This window comes from Carex rostrata, chromosome 18, assembly GCF_964058835.1.
Source record: "Carex rostrata chromosome 18, lpCarRost1.2, whole genome shotgun sequence".
NCBI classification, from domain to species: domain Eukaryota; kingdom Viridiplantae; phylum Streptophyta; class Magnoliopsida; order Poales; family Cyperaceae; genus Carex; species Carex rostrata.
Window position 1 is genome coordinate 7,467,355 of NC_135935.1, and position 20,251 is coordinate 7,487,605.

The 20,251-nt window shown below is 35.6% G+C and overlaps 1 protein-coding gene across 5 annotated transcripts; it reads left to right on the forward strand.

Annotated features, from left to right (window-relative positions):
• Window positions 1-3,718: 3,718 nt before the first annotated feature.
• Window positions 3,719-13,687, forward strand: LOC144569177 (phytyl ester synthase 1, chloroplastic-like). Of its 5 annotated transcripts, XM_078319388.1 has the most exons (14): window positions 3,719-4,086; window positions 4,220-4,271; window positions 5,961-6,016; window positions 6,139-6,297; window positions 7,210-7,314; window positions 7,863-7,969; window positions 8,281-8,402; window positions 8,786-8,894; window positions 9,313-9,443; window positions 10,156-10,525; window positions 11,161-11,274; window positions 11,720-11,814; window positions 13,059-13,168; window positions 13,357-13,687. In XM_078319388.1, the coding sequence occupies exons 1-14, from the start codon at window positions 3,747-3,749 to the stop codon at window positions 13,545-13,547; spliced, it is 2,061 nt and encodes a 686-aa protein (XP_078175514.1). In that variant the 5' UTR covers window positions 3,719-3,746; the 3' UTR covers window positions 13,548-13,687. The 5 variants fall into 5 exon arrangements, 3 of the variants coding, with proteins under 3 accessions (XP_078175514.1, XP_078175515.1, XP_078175516.1); XR_013515993.1 differs by lacking the exon at window positions 13,357-13,687 and having other exon boundaries at window positions 10,156-10,532; window positions 13,059-13,104; XR_013515994.1 differs by lacking the exon at window positions 13,357-13,687 and having other exon boundaries at window positions 10,156-10,532; window positions 13,037-13,082.
• The last annotated feature ends 6,564 nt before the right edge of the window (window positions 13,688-20,251 follow it).

The following is a 20,251-nucleotide window of genomic DNA, read 5'->3' on the forward strand; positions in this document are numbered from 1 at the left end:
ATTAATATGGAGAACAAGATAAACGGTTTAGATGACTTTTTGAATTTTAAAATTTCAAATTTGAACCGTGTGCATTTCAACCCATATGCTACCGAAAATACATTAGTCTATCTCGTGAGTATGTAACAACCATCATTTTGTTTCTACATTATTTCTTTCTTTGAGTTGTAAAGGGCTTCGTTTTTGTCTAAGGTAAACTAGGCTCAAGTCTAGTTTCTTTTTTATGAAGATATGGCCCAATAGGCCCGCTTTTCAATTCTAACCAATTTATATTTAGTCAAACAACAAAACAAATAGAGAAATTTATACACATATAATTAGTACAAATAGTAACAAATTCTAATAAAAATGTAAAATTCGGCCTCTAAGTACATTTTCATATAGAGATCATGTTGAATGATTCGGATTAACTATTTAAACTTAAGAAATAAAAATAAAAATTTTAACTTATGATTTAGATTTTTACCCATTAATTTTTTTAATTAGCTTATTCTTTTTTATCTAAACTCACCTATTTTGTTAATATCTTATTTTAATTAATTAAAATACAGATCAATATTAATAAAAAAAAATAAAATGACAGTTATACCCTTACCTTAAAAGTACCTGAGATTTTACTGATTCTACCTTCATTTTTTTGTCATACTTGCTAATATTTACAGATACTGCTAATCAGCAGTATTAAGAAATTAACCAAATGACAGGAGATTATTAGAACAGGTTATGAATGAAAAGAGATTCTTGGATAACGTAAATAAATTTTTTTCGTCAGCTAATATGAGATGAATGCTAAAAAAAAATTAATATGAGATGAGAGCCCATAGAGCATTAGAGTTTACCAGTACACTAATATTATTAGCAGCAACAAAAAGAAAATTTTACCAGTACACATCATAAGTGACAGAACTAGAAAACTTGTTTAACAAAAGTAGATTATTCGGATTTGCATTTGAGCTTAGTAGTTTTGAAATCTCAAATTATTCGCACTAACGATTACCGTTTTTTGACACCACTGGTGTCTTTTATCAATGAAATCTGGGAGCTAGACTCACATTTCTTCTAAAAAAAAAATTACCGTTTTTCCTCTTTCCTTCTGTTTAGGTTGGGTAACAACTGCTATTGATGGTTTAAAATGGAGCTTTCTTATATTATTAATTAGAAAGGGCAAACATGTCATTTTCATTTTTTTATTAATATTAATATGTATTTTTATTGATTAAATCAATAATAAATTTGTTTTCTAGGAGACTTTATTATGTTACTATTTTCTAGATTTGACTATTTATATTTTCTATGTTATTTTAATTATGTTAGAGTTTTCAAGAATTGGTTAGAATTTTTAAGTTCATTATGTGATGTTAGTTTCTAAGTTATTTATTATGAGATGGATGTATTATAAGAATAGATTGTTGGAATTTAGAGACGTCTAAATTACAATTATAATTTGGACTACATAATTATATGTTTCATACTGTCATAAATAAATGCCTAAACAAGTGATCAAATTCAGAATAACGTTGTAACGTTAATTAGGCATTGTACGTATTTCAATTAGGATATGGTCCGAAATACGTATAGAATATTCAGGTAATTATTTCTAATTGTTGATGGACCGATTAGAAATATTACAATATGGACTCGTGATGAATTAGAATAATAAAATTGACTAGATTAAATTCTGGTCATATATGGTTTATTTCTAAGATGCTTCTAAAAGTATTTATGGTTATTTTTAAGCCAAATTAGAATTCTAAATTCTGAACGGACTTAGCTAATTATAGCATAACTGACTTGGATGATTATAGCATTTTCACGAGTATTTAAGGGCTAGGTCTCCAAGGCAGCAACAATCAATTCTCTCAGATTAAATTCTAAAATTAGGTTTAGCCTCTTTATACTGCTCCATTAAGTCTAAAGACGAGATTATGTTCAAACAAATTCGGAGAAGAATCTCGACAGGCATTGCTCCAAACTTTGGAAGGATCTGAGGCCTCAAGTTCAAGTTCAAGCCTTCAAGAAGAGCTTTAGAAGTGTTCAAACCTTTGATCTCGATTGAGTGTCGAGTAACAACACGCTCAAGATGGAACAAGATAATTCCGCTGCCTTGATTGAGTTTTATTTCTGCATAGGATGGTCTTAGGGCATGCATGTTTAAAGGTGCGCTTATGCACCAACAGAGATGGCATGCCATTATTTTCTTAAGACTTTGATTAATATATGAAATGTTTCTTATCTTCTCTCTCTTGTGATTTCTTTTTTTTTATTGTTCAATATCTCACTAAATCAAACAAGACCTGTATACGTAGAGTAGAGTTTGGGACGTGATGTCATCAATTTTTTCTTTCTTTCTTTATATATTTTCTTTTCTTTTTATTTTTCTTTCTTTTAATCATCATGTAAATATTGCATAGGGTTACTTCTCGAAACCCTAAACCACTTTGTAACCAATTGCGGTTAATACAATAGAAAAATGACATGTTTGCCCTTTCTAACTAAAAAACTCATTTATTTTATTCTTGGTTTAATCAATTAAAAATACATATTAATATTTAAAAAAAATAACAATGATGAGTGATAACCGATACTGCATTCGTTTATCCGTACCTTAAATATGTTGATATTATCTTAAAGAAGTGTTTAATTATAATTTATGATAAAAGTATTTATATCTTACGTTATTAAAAACACAAATTCTAGTAGTAATATTTAAATTTTATTGATAAAATATTAAACTTAAACATGACTATTTTGAAAAAAAGCGATAAGCTTTTTACATACTACTTACTAGGAACATAAACACCTAGTTAATTATGAGATTTAGATATAGAAGTTCGCATACAAAAATATAAATATTAATACATTAAGATATAAACAACGTGCTTACTAAATATATTTTCCATAGAAATAAATAATAATGTCGATATAAAATATAAGAATTAAGTTATTTAAAATTCAGGTTTAGGCATCTACATAAATATCCAGCGCAAAACAATCCAAATGCCGACAGAAAAGTGTGAACAAATTTGTTCTTTCCTTGTAATTTCTCGCTGGCTTACTTTTTTATTTTTATTTTTGTGGTGGTTAATTATTAACTTGCTATCTATTTTGCACGACTTTTAACAAAAGAGATCGAAGAGTGCAAGTTAAATTTACTGGCCATATAATAAGGACAGAATGATGGTACATATATATAGGCTAATATACAATAAATTTTCTCGATCGACAGCTAAATTTCATGGATCAAATTTGAGAATATGACTGGCCATTAATTGTTTTTTAGCTTTTCACGGCTACTCAGCCATCTATCAACTTATATATTTTGCCCACTTGAATATTGTAGCACGCTAATATTTTATTATAGTATTAATATATTTTTGGAAAGTACATAGATTTTCTATCTTTAAACGATAAGCACCAATATCATCCATCAAATTGAATTCAACAACGTTTTGAAGTAAGATAGTCCAAGACTCGAAGGGCTTCAGCCTTCAGGCCCATTTGAGCCATTCCCCTCCCATAAATCTCCCCGCCTATAAACTAATTCCGTGCTCTTTGTATATCGTAATTTTCACTCACTTGTGGGATCCACAACTTAGGGATACCAGCTGTGTATCATGCACCGAGTTTATCTAAGAGAAAATCACCACCTCATCGATCGCATGATGAAATCATTAGGAGACTATATAGGACCAAATCCAAAAGAACAGTACCAGACACCCCAACAATTTCTAGGCTAAAGAAAAATCATGTTCACTGTTGCTAGTGGCGGATGTCAGCTTTTCATTGGAGAAGGTCTACCACTTCGCCGCCGCCACCATATCTTCCCTCACACTTCTCCTACAACCAGATCAAGTGTAAAAGCAAAACCTCTCAATGCTCTCAAACCAACCCGAATCAACCGAGCACACAATGGAACGGTTGAGAGAGAAGTTATAGATCGCTCAGAGGTGGCACCACGTAGTGTAAGAGACTATATCAAGTTATCCAGGGATCTTGTCAAGTCTGGTGTGGGCCCTGTTCGGTGGTTCTCTCCAATTGAGTGCACTCGGTGTGCGGAAGGATCTCCTTTGTTACTCTTCTTGCCAGGTTTCTTTCTTCTTCTTCTTCTTCTTCTTCTTCTTCTTCTTCTATTTATTTTTATAATATCATATGTAACAAATCACAAATGTAGTAAAACAATCCCCATGACAAAGCCCCTTTTTTCATGGAAATTTTGTAGGAATGGACGGGGTTGGAACTGGGCTTGTACGACATTACGAGAGACTAGGAAAGTAAGCAGTAGTACTGTGAATCTTAAAATAAGAAAAATGTGTGTAGGAACTGGTCACTTGTGCTTGGTGCAGTATGCCACTATAGCTAGGTGTGGTAGTTGTTGTGCACTACCTTACCTATAAATTAAGCTATGCCTACATTGGAACTATAAGTTAAATTACTAATGATTAATTCACATGACATACTTATATACGGAAAAATCAGTCGTTTCGGACTGGAATCGTCCGATCCGGATCGGAATCGGACTGTACCAATCCGATATCAGGTCGAGTTACACGTTATGTGAATTTTACATCTAATTTCGGCTGTAACAGTCCGATTTCAGTCCAATTTCAGCCGAAACAGTCCTATTCCAATCAAATTGTGGCCGAAACATTTTTATTCCGGTCATACCATTGACCGAAACGCACATATAAAATTCTTCAAAAGTTTCCCAGCGTGATTTGATCAAAAGAACTAATGGTTGTCAACCAAACAACCTACCACTACAATAAGCCATCTTTTATGTTTAACATACATAACTATTTTTAAATATAAGTGTTAAAATGTTTGTATTATATTGTATTAGTTAATTATTTGACTGCAATAATTTGTATAAATAAGTTTATCAAATTATTTTTTTATATTGTTTGACAAATTAAATTTTTATCATTTTTTTATTTTTTTAGTATAAAATAAGTTTCTGACAAAAAAGTTCGAGTTTCTGACCTGATTTAGCCGATTTCTATTCCATAGTTAAAAAACCGATCCTGATTCCGATTCCAATTTTTCCTTCTATGCATGGTTCTGAAACTTGGATTCGGAATCGGATACTTGACCGTGGAATTGGAATCGGATGAATCGGTTGGAATCGGATCGGAAACTCGGATTTATTCGGCAGGAGCTTGTTTGTAGCCAAAAAGAGAGAAAACAAATAGTAAAAAAAATAATTTTGATTTCTAACAGTAATAAATATATAGAAGAAAAATAAATAAAGAAAAGGAAACAAAAATGAGTTAAAAAAACATAAAAAAACAATTCAAAAGCAAATGTTAAATGTCAAAAAACTATGAAATGGATGGATCCAATGAAAACTGAAATGGAGAGAACAAGAAAAAGGGTTGTCTGTCCAAAAAATACTCCTTACGCTAGACAGATTTCATTAAATCTTACATGTGGCCCCCATCTCCCATTTGTTTCGTTGCTCCTGGTTCACCTTGAATCAAAAGATTTTTCTATTACTATACTTATTGAACATGTACACCGAGTCTATTTAAAATATATTTATTGGACCTTTCTTCTCCACAGGGCCTTCATATCTTCTTCCCAAATCGACGAGGTTTCTTTCCGATAAACTCAAATTGACGTAAAAAAAATACATAATCGGGAGAGAATCGGCCCGCACTCGTGAGAATCGGTTCGGAATCGGTCAAAAATCGCCTAACTCGGCCGAGTCAAGCACTGTTCATCCGATTTTTGCTGAGAAACTAGCATAGGAGCAAAACTCGGGTGAAACTCGGCCCGGTCCCGTCCGATTCCGAGTTGACTCGGAATCGGCCGATTTTTCGAACCATACTTCTATGCTTATATATATGATTTTTTTATTGGACATCTAATATGAAGCTTTAGGGTTTAAATGTAAATGCAATTATATGAACAACAGAACTCAGTTTTAACTGAACTTTTCATTTCTGTTCTGAAAATTTTAGGATATTTGATATTTGGTGTTTGCACATACCGGTAAATGATCGGACATCATTTGAAGGTCTTGTTCTCTGTTTTTTTTGTTCTTCCATTTTTGAATTCCTTTTATCTTGCAAGCACCCTCCCTCTCCCAAGTAATTAAAAAGCTGCCAACCGTATATAATTTCTGCCTTTTCTATTTAGGGTTGGTTCAATACATAGAGAATACTGTTAAGTCAGAGAAAGCCAGATTACAAGGGAGGCCTATTTATATAGTTGGGGAATCAATTGGAGCAAGTCTTGCCTTAGCCGTGGCAGCAAGAAACATAAATACTGATCTCGTTCTCCTCTTAATAAATCCAGGTTTGTTATTGCAAAAGTAAAATTTTACTTGTAACACTGAGAGTGTGTGCTCCATAACGGAGTGTGTAATGAGAAGGAAAATAAGGAGAGACAAAAAGGGCAGCATAAAGTCTTCATCTTTCTCCCATCTATTTCCCTTTCGATTTTGTTGTTCTGGAGCAAGTGCCCAATTCCAGTTTTGAAACGGCCCAATTCCGGCTGAAACGGCTCAATTCCAGTTAAATTCCTGCTGGAACGTATTGATTCCAGTCAAATTTCGGCCGAGATGATCCAATTCCACCGAAACAGACGAAACAGCCATTAACAATCTCCAAATTTTTGTTAGAAACACAACTATATTTATATATAAGCCTTGTAATTTGGACTATATACAAGTATTGAAATGTTTGTATTATATTATTTTAATGAATTATTTGATTGTAATCGTTTGTTTAACCATAAATTGTTGACAAATTATATTTTTATCAATTTTTTCCGATTTTTTAGTATAAAACAAGCTTATGGCAAAAAAGTCTGATTTTTCTAACCGAATCGGCCGATTCCGGCTGATTCACCGATTCCGATCCGGAATCTGTGATATACTTTTAAGGATGAGCTTTCTCCAGCCCCTTGTCTTCTCCTTTTTCTTATTCTCTTGTCTCTTCCACCAAACTAAATCAAATCAGACCATGCTAAGGCTGATGAAATCTGCATGATATAGTGTATTATAAAATAGTATGTTGCCTTAGTAACAGAAAACTTTTGGAAAGCCTATGCACCAGTGTACTCATTAAGAAGAGGGGAGCCAGATGCCCTGTTTAATTTCAGAAACTAATGTTGCCTCGTTGTGTCTTTCTCCACCTTAAATTTTCATGAATCCTTTTGTAATTTCATGTTTTATACATTTTTATGTTGTATTAATTTATTGGTCAGCTACATCATTTAAGACGACTTGGCTCAGAGATATCTCAAATCTACTAGCTGCAGTACCGGATCCACTTCATTTACCAGTGTCACCTCTTTTTAGCTTATTATCAGGTACGTTCTTTTCTAATCATTTTGAATCAGTTGATTTATCTTTAAGTTGAAGATAGATAATTAGACAAATATGCTGAACAACATAAAGTTGTGTTGACAATATCGAACACATGTTTTCCTATACCCGAGTATAGAATTTTCTGCAATTTGAAAGTCATTTGGCCTTCCATTAAGCTGTTAAAAATGAACTATTGAGTATATAATCATATGATGGTCAAGCAAACGTTTTCAAATTGCACCTGAGTTTTATACATGGCCTTGTCAATAATTTTGTTCATTTCTTGTGACAAGTTCTGATCGTCAGGTGTTGTTGAATGAGCTGGATGTTAATATTCTGTCATAGAGGACAAATATTACAATATAATAAGCTTCCCTGTTCTGACAAAAAACAGAAGTACTTGTTCAAAGTCTGTTAAGCAAATTCCATGAACAAATCACATGAACTTAGTTTCATTTGAATTCATTATTATGAAGACATTTGAATATTTTGATATTTCAATTGTAAGTACAGATTTCTTACATGTTATTTCTTTTTATTTTGTGTTCAGGAAATTATATACGAACAACCACCAATTTGAAAGGGCAAAACTTAGCTAATGAAAAGCCTATTCCCATTTTATTAGAAGGGCTGACTGACATGCTTCCCTCTCTTTCTGTATGTTACTAGTTTTAGTGTTTATATTTTTTTTCTCTCTTTTTTGGTTTAAGAACCCGAATATAACATCTCATAGTTAACATTGAATTGTAAAACTATAGACGGTTAGCATACAATCTTTCCACCTATAGTGGTCAATAAATTTTATCCGTGTGGAACTTTTCGACACAGTAAATAGCAACATCACACCAGATTGTGATTTGAGTAGAGTAATCAAGAAAAAATTGACCATTTTGATAATAATACTCACTATAAATAAACATTGTAATATCTGTGTCATTGTGAACATTGCTGTATGTATGTTTGTGTAGCTTCTAGCAGATATATTACCAAAAGAAACCCTTGTATGGAAATTGAAAATATTGAAGGAGGCATCCTGTTATGTGAACTCACGCTTACATGCTGTCACATGCCAAACCTTGGTACTAGCCAGGTACTGGATAATTTGATTAAGCGATATAGTTAGTCAGGACTTGTTGTGTATATTTTTTTAATCAAAGTATTATGAGATTTGTTTTGGATATATTATGGTAAATTTAATAACTAGGGCTTAAACAAAACAAATTAAAAAAATCAAACCATGTGATTTTTAAAGAATAACATAACTAAAAATTAAAGTGTGCATCATGAGTGTCCTCTCTTAATGCGCAACTTTTGTGGTACGATCTGATCCATCTTTGCAATTATAGTATGGTGCTTTTCCCTCAGTGTAACATTGTAAAGTTCTGTTTCAAACAAGTGTACTTCTTAAATTTAGAAACTTACAGAATCTCTTTTCAGTGAGATAGGCTTTGATATTGATATCTATATTTTTAGTGGTAATGATGAAATTCTCCCTAGCCGCAAGGAGGCTGAGAGGCTCTGTACCATTCTACCCAATTGCAGGGTACGCCATTTCAAGGATAGTGGACATACTCTTCTATTGGTAAGCTTTCTTTCTGTTTTGATGATGTTTTCTGGTAATTGTAAATTGTACAGTATGATATTGGTGCTAGCAATATTGTGTTAGAGTCGATCTCTAACTGGGTCTTGGGTCATTTAAGTAATTTACCCAAAATTCTCAGAAATGAAAAAGATCAGGGGCAGAATGTTCAGTTTAGATCTAGTCATTTGCAGTCTGTACGTCGTACTGATGAAATTTTAGTATGGTTCTTGCTGGCCTCAGTGCCTGGAATCACAACAGTTCAAACCAACAAAATAATTTAATTGTCTATCCAAAACAAGTATAGACAAAAAAAATGCTTTTGGTTCAACCTGAAATTAAAAAAAAAAAAAAAAATCAGTTTTCAGACTGCTGCTACAAATGGGGTTGTCGAAAATGACGTTGCATTTATATGATGTAGGAAGGAGGAATAGACCTGGTAACCATCATAAAAGGTGCTGGTTACTATAGGCAGACTCGGCAAACTGACTTTGTTTCAGACTTCTTTCCTTTAACTGCTGACGAGTTTGAATATCTCACCAAGGAGTACAGGTGAATTGGGTTATGCACTTATGTACCCATGGATATTTTATAATTTTTAGTAGACCATCAATTTAATCAATTCTCTATAGTGATTTCTTTTTTCTTTGAGGTAGTAGCATTTACCAACTAAATTTCATTATACTAAAAAGGAGCACAGAAATTTATGCGGAGAAGAAAAAGAAGAAAACTAAATACAACACAAGCACCTCATAGTAGAAAAGTAAAAGAAAGAAAAAAGACAGAAGAAAAAGGAACACAGAAAGATTTGTTGCCTTTCTTAGTTGTCCTGTGCATCAAAAAGTTACAACAAAGTTATTTAGTCTTTTTGGTTTTACAGTGTCTCTGCATTTGTCTCTTATTGAGGACTTCTGAGTAATTATTAGAGATAGATTGCATTTTGGTTCTTCTGAGTGACCGAGCATTATATATGGACTGTCTATTTTTTTGTAGCTTCTTAATCATTTAAAAGTGCCTTGTTGTATTTGCAATAATGCTAAATTTGAGAACTTTCTTATTTGCCTGAGGTAATCACGCTCATTTTAGCACTCTTTTTCATGAAGCGTCAGAGATCAATTTAGATGGTTCTTTTGGGGAGAATTGGCATTTGTAGTGAAATGTTTTCTTTGATATTTCTTAGATTTTAGGGCCCTTATGTAATTACAAATTGTAAGTATACTATTTAACAACATGCATTATTTTCTTTTTGTGATTTTATCCTCAGACCAATTACCATCGCAACTGATCCTGTGATGCTCTCAACTCTTGATGATGGCCGTATCATTAGAGGTTTATCGGGAATACCAGATGAGGGACCCGTGGTGCTTATTGGGAATCACATGTTAATGGCCTTTGAATCCCCCCTGCTTGTCATCCAATTCTTGAAAGAGAAAAACATACAACTAAGAGCCATCGCACACCCCTTCTTTTTTGATCGAAATGCAGAGATGCTCATGCCTGATTATTCTTTTTTTGACAATTATCGATTCCTGGGGTGTGTACCGTCATCCGGTACCAATTTGTATAAACTTCTAGCAAAAAATTCCTTTGTTTTGTTGTATCCTGGAGGAGCGAGGGAAGCTCTACATAGAAAGGTTAAAAGTGATCTTCTCTCTCCCATTGGAAAAATTATTGTTATACCTACTTCTCCAGCATGGCGTTGCGTTACCAATATTCTGCTGACTGCTTTTGGGCCTCTTATTTCTAGCCTCATTTAGTGTTTAAGCTTCTTAAATTTATGGTTATTGATTGAAGTGAGGATAACTTAAGCAAAAGTGCGCATTTAAGGTTAAGTCCTCGATTTGGATTAAGTAGGAAGTTGGAACCAATTGCAATGTTGAGGTTAATTTAAATCTTAGTAAAAAGCCTATGTTGAGCTTTATAGTTTATATCATATTAGGAAAAAATATTGTTTGATGTGAAGAAATATGCATAGTCATCTTCCAGGAAAAAGTTTGGACTGAGACAACATGCCTGTTACTTAACTGTAACCAGTTCAATGTTAGAAGGAATAGAATTTGGTACACGGTATAGCCTGGTCAGGACTACAGTTCATATTTGGAAATTGTTGTAACTACAGTTCTTTTTTTTTTGACAATGGTTGTAACTACAGTTCATGTTTGGAAATTGTTGTAAGTGCTCCTTTTAGTGTCATATATGCTTCAATTAAAATAAACGAAGCTAAAATTTGATAAATAATTCTCAATGTAAAAATGTGTTCTAATTGTAGGGGGAGGAGCACCAATTATTTTGGCCACAGCAGGCGGAGTTTGTTCGTATGGCTTCTCGGTTTGGTGCTACCATTATTCCTTTTGGTGTTGTTGGAGAAGATGATTTATGCAATGTAAGTGCCAACCTAGGTTGGTTCATGCAGTAGTAGCAAGTGAAATGCTGAGTTCCAAATATTTTGTAAAGTTATTGTATCTTTGAGGCAGTAGAAATTTGATGCTGATTGAATTTTATTAGACACTGAATTGCTGTTATGAAACCAGCTGCTGAGCTACACTATATAGCATATGCACCTGTGGTTCAGTAGAGACATGCGCAAACTGTTTTGCATCATACTGGTAATTAATATCCTCAGGATGTGACTAGAACCTATAAGTGTATTTACTGCCTAGGTCTGATTAATTTTCATTAACTGCTAATTAAGATGCCCTGAGGATGTGACTGGCATAATGCTAGTAATTAATGTTCCAAATGCTAATGGCAAAAGTAAGGATAAACTTTTTACATATTACGTTGCTTTACCCTGAATTAATTAATTTGCTCCTCCAATACTTTATTAGATATTGTTGGACTATAATGACCTCAAGAAGCTTCCCTTCTATGATACTCTTGACAAAAAGCTTAATGAAGGACCTGTTGGAGCTGTAAGATTGAGGTACTATTTTTATCCATTGTTATCACTTGTTCTTGAGTTGTGCAATTTAGAACCACTACTCTGTTTTTTCTTTTCTTTTTTTGAATGCCCTGGTAGAGACTGCCTGAGGTGACAAGTGTTGTATTAATATAAAAAAAAACAAACACCAAAGTACATCTTTCTACTTACAACAGTTAACCAGCCCGCACCACCCTTTTACAAACATATTAAGGTAGTATAAGAAACCCTTATTGTCTATGAATAAATGTAAAAACAGTTAGCAATACTTCAACTAAAGCCGAGCTTCTCTCGCTATTTGCTGAACTAGTATTTGTGCAGACATCCTTATTTCTATAAAAATTCTTGCATTTCGCTGTTTCTACACATGCCAACGTGTACGTATGTAATATACCTCCCAAGTGCTCTCATCCATCGGGTCCCCTCATAAATCTGTTGCTCGAGAAGCATACCATATATGTTGCACTGTTTCATCAATCCTCACAATAGAGTGTCAAATGCACTACTCTGTTTTTAATAAGGTAATTAAAGTTAATACGAGGTTGGCAAACTTTTCCTGATGTTAAAAGTTTTTCATTCAAATTTACTTTGCTCCTGTAGAACAAATTAAATTTTCACTAGGGACAATTTACCCGAATCAAATTACTTAGACACATGTTTGTCATAAAAAAATATAACCCAGTGGCAGTGTTAAAAATAACAGCTAATTTTAATATTTGAATTGTAATGGCTAGTTTAGGGAGTAGTGTATTACAATTAATAAGTTAGGAGATAATGGTTAGTGGTTAGTAGTTGTAATTAAGAGTACAACGGCTAGTTTTTAAATTTCTTCTATAAATAGAGATACATGTAAAGCTTAAAATAAGAATGCAATAATAAGTTTTTTTTTTTTATTCTATCTTCTTGTTTTATAAAAAATAATAGGCAGTATCAGTGTATCACCTTATATGCCCCCAAAAAAAGTTTCCACGACAACAATGCATATATCATGCGAGCAAAAGATTTTCCAAGTTAACAGAAAGGGATGTCCATGCTAGTAATATTGTCAGTTGCTGAATTGAATGAGATTGAAGGAAATTCTTAATAAAATAGCTTCAAGAGGGACAATAGAAGGTTTTACTAATCTTCACAGAAATCTACCCATTTGATGTTGTCTTGATTAGGTCGATATGTCATTTTTATCGTTAATTAAACAAAAGAACTGACATTTCTAATGGCTCATCAGCATTATTTTCTATTAATTGTAGATCAAATGACAAAGGAGAGGTGGGAAACCAAGAGATGCATCCTCTAGTTTTATCTCCTAAGGTTCCAGGAAGATTTTATTTCCTATTTGAGAAGCCCATCAAAACCAAAGGTATGTTTACATTTTTTTAAATGACTCAATAAATTATTGCATCTTGTTTTTCATATATGTTTCTGCAATATGCTTTAAATTCATACTGGTCCATCCCAAAATATTAGTTCTGGACAAGAAAACCATTTGTTATTAACTTGAGTTACCTAATTAATGTTATGTATATTGGTTGCTTGTGGAAATGTAAGGGATGGAGAAGGAGCTCAGAGATAGAGAGAATGCGCAACAAGTATATTTGCATGTAAAATATGAGGTAGAGAAGTGCGTGTCTTATTTAAAGGAGAAGAGAGAGAAAGACCCCTATAGGAGTCTACTTTCAAGACTAGTCTACCGAGCTACTCATGGTTTTAATTCAGAGATACCCACATTTGAACCTTGATATCCAACTCCTGTTTTTTTTTTATATTTATTCATATCATTTTTTATTTCATGATTTCAAACTTGGTTCGTGTAATCTTTGGAAAGCTTATGTAAAACTACAAATCTCGTTTTATCAGTTGGTTGTACAAAATACCAACATACTTGAAATGGTTCATGATTTTCCATTATTTTATATCAAACACTCAATTTACACTACTACAAAAAACAAATTTATTATCGCCCATTTACCATCGAATTTCCTTCCACACAGATGGTGTATGTAACGAGCGACAATGTTGTAATTACTTTGAACTTTTTCCCGACTGTTCGGTCTAACCAACCGATGGAATTGATGCCGCTCCTTTTCCATCAGTTAAAATTTAAGTACAGTTAGTATTGAGTGACTCTTCAACATTGGTTTGGCTAAACAGAGAATGACATTGAGGGGGTGACTTTTACCAGCTGTTGTTTTAACTGACTCGTTACCATATTGTACCGATGGCATATTCTCAGGAGCAACGCTGTGTAAATAATTAATTAATTAGAACCTCGATTTTAGTATACACTATTTGCTCCATATGTTGAACTAGGTGGTGATGTTATATTATATAATATTTCAGTAAACTCTAGGTCGATCGATTTATCTCACCTGAGAGACTTTGATATCCCCAAAGTACTGTACTATCTCTCTGCGAATTTTAACTTTCCAAAATTGACGGACAAGGATCAACATTTCCTCTCCCGGAGTCATATATATGCTAGATCACTCCTCTTTTTTTTTTTTTATTATAATTGTTATTTTGAATGGTTTCTTAAATTAGAAAATAATTTAAACTAGGGTTAGTTAATTAATGTAATTTTTTATTTTGTATAGGAAAAATGAGTAGCCAAAATTGTCATTACTTATCAAATCCTTATTGCAATAGATGTCTTAAGTCGACTATTGTGATGGTTTCGTTCATCAAAAAGAATCTGGGGAGGAAATTTTATAAATGTCTAGAATGCAATCAATTGATAGGCTGGTGTGAAGAGTCCGTGTCTCCCCCCCGATACCGGAGGTGCAATTGAAAAAAATGGATGGCTCAGATCAATTTCATCCATATCAAACTCAAATCAGTGCCTCCAGCTGAAGGTCTTTGCAAAACACTAGTAGTGTCTCCAGTTGGTAAGAGAATAGGGTGGTTGTAACCCTAATAGAATGCTTCAATTGAAGGTGTTTGCAAGACTCAAGTAGTGTCTCCAGATGGCGAGATAAGAGGGTGGTTGCAACCCTAATACAACACTCCAATTGAAGGCCTTTGCAACACACTAGTAGTGTCCCCAGATGGTAAGAGAAGATAGTGGTTGCAATCCTAATACAACATTTCAATCGAAGGTGTTTGTAGCACTCTAGTAGTGTCTCCATATGACAATTGAGAAGGGTGGTTACAACCCTTATACATCATTCCAATTGAAGGTCTTTGCAGCACACTAGCAGTGTCTCCATATGGCAAGAGAAGACGGTGGTTGCAACCCTAATACAATAAATTAATTGAAGGTATTTGTAGCACTCGAATAGTGTCTCTATATGGCAAGAGAAGAAGGTACTTGCAACTCTAATACAACACTCCAATTGAATGTCTTTATAATACTCTAGTAGAGAGTAGTTGTAACCCTAATAAAACGCTCCAATAGAAGGTCTTTGTAGCACACTATTAATGCCCCCAGGTGGCAAGAGAAGAGGGTGGTTGCAACCTTAATACAACACTCCAATTGAAGGTGTTTGTAACATTCTAGTAGTGTCTCCATATGGCAAGAGAGGAGGGTGGTTGCAACTCTCATAAATCATTCCAATTAAACGTCTTTGCAACACAGTAGTAGTCTCTTCATATGGTAAGAGAAGAGGGTGATTGCAACCCTAATACAACACTCCAATTAAAAGTTTTTGCAGCATTCTAGTAGTGTCTCCATATGCAAAAGAAGATGGTAGTTGCAACCCTTATATAACAGTCAAGTTGAAGGTCTTTCCAAAACACTAGTAGTGTTTCCATATGACAAAAGAATAAGTGTTTGTAGCACTCTTGTAGTGTCTCCATATGACAATTGAAGATGGTGGTTGCAACCCTAATACAATATCCAATTCAAAGTCTTTGCAGCATTCTAGTAGTGCCTCCATATGGCAAAAAGAAAAGGGTAGTTGCAACCCTAATATAACACTCCAGTTGAAGGTCTTTGGAGAACACTAGTAGTGTCTACATATGGCAAAAAATAGGGTAGTTGCAATCCTAATACAACACTCCAATTGAAGGTCTCTGCAACACTCAAGTAATGTCTGCAGATGACAAGAGAGTAGGACAGTTATAACCCCAATACAACACTCCAGTTGAAGGTATTTGCAAAACACTACAAGTGTCTCCAGTTGGCAAGAGAAGAGGGTGGTTGCAACCCTAATATAACACTCCAGTTGAAGGTGTTTATAGCACTGAAGTAGTGTCTTTAAATGGCAAGATAAGAGGGTGGTTGAAACCCTAATACAACACTCTAATTGAAAGTCTTTGTAAAACACTAGTTGTGTCCCCATATTGCAAGAGAAGATTGGTTGCAATCCTAATACAACTCTCCCATTGAAGCTGTTTGCAGCACTCTAGTAGTGTCTCTATATGGCAAGAGAAGAGGGTAGTTGCAACCCTAATATAACACTTCAGTTGAAGGTCTTTGCAAAACACTAGTAGTGTCTCCATACGATAAAAGAATAGGGTAGTTGCAATCCTAATACAATAATTCAATTGAAGGTGTTTGCAACACTCAAGTAATGTCTGCAAATGATAAGAGAAAGACAGTTGCAACCTAATACAACACTCTAGTTGAAGGTTCTTGCAAAACACTAGTAGTGTCTCCAGTTGGCACGAGAAGAGGGTGGTTGCAACCCTAATAGAATTCTCCAATTGAATGTCTTTGCAGCACTCTCGTAGTGTTTCCATATGGAAAAGAAAGAGGTTAGTTGCAACCCTAATATAACAGTCAAGTTGAAGGTCTTTCCAAAACACTAGTAGTGTCTCTAGTTGGCAAGAAAGGAGGTGTTATGATTTGGCTTAGGGAAAGATGAGTAGCACTGGTGTGGTCGGGTATTTTTGGTATTTTTTGTATAAGTTGAAAGAAATAAAGGAAATTAAGATAGAAAATAATAAAGATAAATTTAAATAACAGAAGTTTTCATTCATTTAATTCTTAGTTCCTAAGATACAAGGGTCGCATCCTTAAATAGAAATGCAAGAAAAGCAAACACACAAACGACATGAGTAAAGACACACAACACATAAGTAGACACGCAAAAAAAATGAAAGAAAATGCAAACTATGTGAAAGAAAATGCAAACTACGTGACCCTAGCATGTCATCGGCATGATTTGTATTTTGGGCTTCGCGAGCTAGAAGGCTTTAGTGGGCTGAGCCTTGATGAGTTGTAACATTGCCTCCCCTTAGCAAATCCTTGACCCCAAGGATGAAAGTTGAGAAATTGATGTTTGAGGAAGTTGGCATCCTCCCAAGTGGCATTCGATTAAGGTAGATTGGACCAGAGGATCTTGACTTGGTCAATGGAACGGTTTCTGAGCTTGAGAGTTCGTTGGTCCAAGATTGCAACAGGCTCCACCTTGAATGTTCCATCCGGACCTACGGGTGGTAGTACGAGATCTACTGGGTTGTTTCCTTGGCTCTTCTTCAACTGTGATACGTGGAACACTGGGTGCAGCTGGCTGTCCTGAGGCAGTTTAAGTTTGTAAGCACTGGGGCCCACTCTTCCCAACACCTGATAGGGACCATAGTACCTAGAAGACAATTTTAGGCTCTTCCTCAAAGCAAGGGGCCTGTAGGGTTGAAGTTTCAAGTAGACCCAATCTCTGATCATGAACTCCCTGTCCGTCCGGCCTTTATCTGCAATTTGTTTGGCTCGAGCGCCTTTGCGAGATTGGCCTTCAACTTTTGAAGTGTCTGAGCCCTCTCTTTCAGGTAAAGGTCTATTGGATCTCGATAAGTAACAGGTGGCTCACCCAACTCCATGTGAGGTGGTGGATACCCGTACAAGGCCTCAAAATGAGTGCACTGTAGGGCTGAGTGGTAGCTAGTGTTGTACCAAAATTCCGCAAGGGGCAACCATTTGTACCAGTGTTTGGGGGTATCACTAGTCATGCATCTCAAATAAGACTCCAGACATTGGTTTACTCTTTCAGTTTGGCCATCAGTTTGGGGGCGGTATGCGGTGGAATAGACCAAAGTGGTGCCTAGTCTTTTGAAAAGTTCTCGCCACACTTGACTGGTGAAAATGGTATCCCTATATGATACAATGGAGGTTGGTATACCATGTAATCGAAACACCTGGTTCATGAAAACCTTGGCCACAGTCACGGCCGTATACGGGTGGGACAAAGCCATAAAGTGGGCATACTTTGTGAGCCTATCAACTACTACGAAAATGACATTACCTTCAGATTTTGGGAGGCCTTCCATAAAATCCATATAAATGCAACTCCATAATTTATCAGGTACCGGTAAAGGCTGCAATAGGTCAGGATTCGCCACATGTTCGGCTTTGTTCCTTTGACAGACATCACAACTTTTGATGAAGTCAACCACCTGTTTTTTAAGTCCGGGCCAGTAAAAGTACCTCTTTACTCTTGTATAGGTGGCTAGAATGCCCGAGTGCCCGCCAATGGCAGATGAGTGGAATTCTACTACTATCTTTTGTTGCACCTCGCCTTGAGTTCCCACGTATAGTTTGCCCCGATATGTGAAGATGCCTTCATTATCCACCCACTCACTTGGGCCAAATGTTGTCTTGAGCTCAGTTTGTACTTGGGGCACCAAGTTATCCCCTACATAGCTCCTTTTTACCTATGTTATCCAATAAGGTTGTAGCTGGGATTCACCCAATAAATTTATTTGCGCCGATTCTGTTGGTTGATTGGGCCTGGGTTGTCGAGAGAGGATGTCTGGCACCACATTGTGTCGGCCCTTCTTGTACTCGATCGCATAATCAAGGCCAATGAATTTAATAAGGGCCTTATGCTGGAGATGGTGGTTGAGTCGTTGCTCCAGGAGGTGCTTGAGGCTCTGGTGGTCCGTCTTGATGATGAACTTGTTGCCTTGCAAATAGTGCCTCAATTTGTGGACCGCCATGAGAATAGCCATGAGTTCCTTCTCGTAGGTTGAAAGATCTACAGTCTTGGGCCCCAACGCCTTGCTAAGGAAGGTAATGGGTTTTCCTTCTTGGGACAGAATGACACCTATACCTGTATCACATGCATCAGTTTCGAGAGTGAAGGGCTTGGTGAAGTCGGGCAGGGCCAGGACTGGGGCTGATGTCATGGCTTGTTTTAACTTTTCAAAGGCTTTCTGGGCTGCCTTATTCCAAGCGAACCCGTTTTTCTTGAGTTGGTCAGTCAGTGGTTTGCTGATGGCACCATAGTTGTGGATGAATCTTCTATAATAGCCCGTCAACCCCAAAAATCCCCTCAGTTCCTTCAAGGTTTTGGGCTTAGGCCAGTTCACCATTGCCTCGATTTTGCTCGGGTCTGTTGCCACACCGTTCTCTGATATTATGTGGCCCAAATACTCCACTTGTTTCATGCCGAATGTACATTTTGACATTTTGGCATTACAACTTATGGTCTCTCAACTTCTTGAATGTATCGCCCAGGTGCACCAAATGATCTTCTAAGGATTGGCTATACACCAGAATGTCATCGAAAAATACCAGTACACTCTTTCTTAACTCCTTCCGAATATGTCATTCATAAGATTTTGAAAAGTGGCTGGGGCATTGGTTAGTCCAAAAGGCATGACTTTGAACTCATAATGACCATAATGAATCGAAAAGGCTGTTTTGGGTATGTCTTCTTCTTTGACCCGAATTTGGTGGTAACCCGACCTCAAATCTATTTTGGAAAAGATTTTTGCCCCTTTCAACTCATCCAAAAGGTCATCAACTATAGGAATTGGGTATTTATTTTTTATGGTAATGGAATTCAATTTCCTATAGTCAATGCACATCCTCCAACTTCCATCTTTCTTTTTGACCAACAGTGCTGGGCTGGCATAAGGGCTCGAACTGGGTCTAATCACAGAGGATTGTAACAACTCTTCTACAATTTTTTTCTATTCCTTCTTTTTGGTCATGAGAGTACCTATAGGGCCTTAAGTTTACCGGGTTAGCACCTTCTTTTATGGGTATGCTATGGTCGTGAGCACGGGGTGGGGGTAAGTTGTTCGGCTCGTGGAATAAGTCTTGGTATTGGTCAATTAATTTTTGGAGAGGTTTTGGTAAGATGACTGTTTCGGGTTCTTTAGATATGGGATATAGTTGGGTTACCCAGCATAACTCTCCTTTCTCCATTTCGGGGTCTAACTCTTCCCCATTCACCAAATTAATTTTGAATTTATTTTGGACCCCCTGCAACTTGACCCATTTTCCTTCTTTTCTAATCGTCATAGTGGATTCGTTAAAATTCAAGGTAACTGGTCCCACACTTCTCATCTAATCTCCTCCTAAAAGTAGTTCATGGGCCCCAATCTCCATAACCCTCAAGTCAAATTTGAATTCATGCCCACACATTTTCCATATTAGACCCTTGATATGTGAGTTACATTTCATTCTTTCCCCGTTGGCTACTGTTATAGACATTGGTGTGGTGAATTCTGATTCTAGGCCAACTTTTTGGAGTATACGAGGGCTTACAAAGCTATGAGT

Coding starts and splice junctions, on each gene's coding strand:
- LOC144569177 (XM_078319388.1), top strand. CDS start 3,747: ATGTTCACTGTTGCTAGTGGCGGATGTCAGCTTTTCATTGGAGAAGGT. Junction 4,272..5,960: donor CATTACGAGAGACTAGGAAA/GTAAGCAGTAGT, acceptor TGAAAATTTTAG/GATATTTGATATTTGGTGTT. Junction 11,275..11,719: donor GAGAAGATGATTTATGCAAT/GTAAGTGCCAAC, acceptor ATACTTTATTAG/ATATTGTTGGACTATAATGA.